At 55.2% G+C, this 2,263-nt stretch overlaps 1 protein-coding gene across 1 annotated transcript in view; it reads right to left on the bottom strand.

The window, feature by feature from the left end:
• Positions 1 to 962: 962 nt before the first annotated feature.
• Tp73 (tumor protein p73) overlaps positions 963 to 2,263 on the bottom strand; it is a 59,731-nt gene continuing 58,430 nt past the window's right edge. The window contains exon 14 of the mRNA XM_028757835.1: positions 963 to 1,661. Within this exon, the coding sequence (XP_028613668.1) occupies positions 1,326 to 1,661 (336 nt within the window). The 3' untranslated portion in view covers positions 963 to 1,325. The remainder of the gene's footprint in view (positions 1,662 to 2,263) is intronic.

Genomic DNA, 2,263 nt, shown 5'->3' with positions numbered 1-2,263 from the left:
AGGAAGCAGTGCTGATATGAAGCCAGTCCTGGTAGTGCTGACTGTGGCCATTCCGTGGGCTCCACTGCTTCTGTTAGTCCACACTAACGAACGCCAGGCTTAAAGGGAATGGCTCCATGGAGCCTCGGCACATTGTTGGACTTTGCTGCGGCAGGGGCTCCTCTCTGGTCCTCCACTCCTGGCAGGGACTGCCAGGGTTTCTCATCTCAGAAGTTCACAAAGTTTCTGGCAGATACAGGATCCCATTGGCTGAGTGCATGCAGGAGCTGTCTCTCAAGCCTACTGACTCCTTGGGGGTGCATCATGAAGATCAGGGTCCCCAGCAGCTGCCCCAGTTCCAGCCCATGAGGATGGGCTAGCACTCAGTCACAGTGCCAAGACTCTGAGCACTTAGCGTAGGCAGAATAGATGCTCCTCACAGCTTGGGTGTGACCTGCACTGCCGCGGCTATGCTCTCTCTGAGTCTCTTTCCCATCCGACCACCCTGGCAACAGGTGAGGACCCTTCCTGGCTTAACGCTCAGTTTTTCAGACTTGTTGAGAAGTGTGTGTGTGTGTATGGACACGCTAGGTTGATCTCAGAAGGGAATGCTGAGAGAGTCAGGGTGTGTGGGGGTGGGGTGGGGGGAGAAAGCAAGCTGACCCACCAAATAGAAAGAGTAACGTTTTATCAAATATTGACAATTCAACTTTCGGTAGTCTGAGACTCATTCTGTCCCTCTGTCTGTCCAGAGAGATCCCTAAGAGGCTGCTGCGGGCAGCATTTTCAGGGTGCTGGCTGGAGGCTGAGGCCAGCAGCTTCCTCAACCAAGACTCAGGAGACATGGGGGGAACAGCAGAATGGCCTACATTAGGAACAGATTTGTCTGCACATCCTGCAGAGGAGGTCTCTGGCCTCTGAATTCACCTTCAAGACACAGTGAAATCAACCCGCAAGTAAGTGCAGAAGACACGGAGGCCCAACTGCGTGTGGCTGGCGGGGAGAGAAGATGCTGGAATACTTTGTGGCAGAGGGTGAGCAAGTGATGGATGCCACTCTGTCCTGGAGGTGGCAGAGTCCTCAATAGAAAAGAGGATCGAATGGGTACCGCGTACCCACCCACAAAGGGACAGCCCCCTGTCTCAGCACTTGACACACAACATGCCCACATGTACATGTAGCTAAGGACCGTTCCAGAAGTTTCCTAGGGGGAGTTAGTTCATGAGCAACTTCCCTTCAGGAATGGCGTCTGGCAGAAGGCCCTTGCTGTTTCTGTGGGCACAGCCGAGGAGGTCCCACTTCCAGGGGCAGTCTCTCACAGAGGAGGGCAGGAGAGGATACGTTCCTCAGTGGCTCTCCGTCTCTGTGAACTCCTCTTTGATGGGCTGCTTACGGGACTTGCAGTCAGGGAGGTCAAAACCAAAGTCCGCCCACTCATCCGGGCCTGTTACCCCACCTGCTCCTCCACGGTTGGGGATCGTGATGGTGTGGCGCACACGGAAATGCACGGCTTCCATGACCCGCTGTCGCTGCAGCTCGCCAGAGCCTCCGATAGAGATGGTGGCCGCGTTGCTGCTGGAGCGGAGTAGTTGCTGACCGCAGTCGTGACTCTGCTTCAAGTCCTGTAGGCCCCTCCAGATGGTCATACGGTACTGGTCAGGGATCTTCAGGGCCCCAAGGTCCTGCAAGAGCGAGAGCCACCTTCAGGTTACAAAAAGTAAGTTGTGTGTCCCTCACACCAAAGGCGTCCTACCTTCAAGGAAGCCTCTGCTTTAGGGGCCACTGACTTATCAGACCTTGACTATGTAGTGACAGGGTAGGGACTGCATCGGGGTCACCTGCAGAGTGTCTAGCCACATACCTTTCTAGGACAGCTAGATGACATGTGTGGGACAGTGACGAGAGCCCCTACACCAGCCTGGGTCCTGGACACAACTACAGCAGCAATGGAGACCTAAGAGACCACCCATCCATTCCCAGGCCTCAGGCTATCCCTTGGCAGCCGTTAGTTGGTAGTCGCTCCAATCGTATCCCTTAGCGTCAAGCTCTGGTGAATCAAGGGTTAATGTATGACTCAAGGTCAGGGAAGGTAGTTAGTGGTCAGGTCACACAAATGCAGGTGTTAGGCACCAGCTCCATGGCCTCTGATAAGTCTTTGGGTCCAGCCTGGGTTCCTAGGCAGGGGAGAGTTCTCGGCCTGGATGAGAGTCTAGGAAACAGTTATGGGAGACATAGCAGGAGGGGCTGAGCAAATGCACCCGGGGCCCTGGGGTGGGAGGGGCTG

Source organism: Grammomys surdaster, unplaced genomic scaffold (genome assembly GCF_004785775.1).
Source record: "Grammomys surdaster isolate TR1022 unplaced genomic scaffold, NIH_TR_1.0 126185, whole genome shotgun sequence".
Taxonomy (NCBI): domain Eukaryota; kingdom Metazoa; phylum Chordata; class Mammalia; order Rodentia; family Muridae; genus Grammomys; species Grammomys surdaster.
The sequence above is the reverse complement of the archived record's forward strand: the minus strand, read 5'-3'. Positions and strand labels throughout refer to the sequence as shown.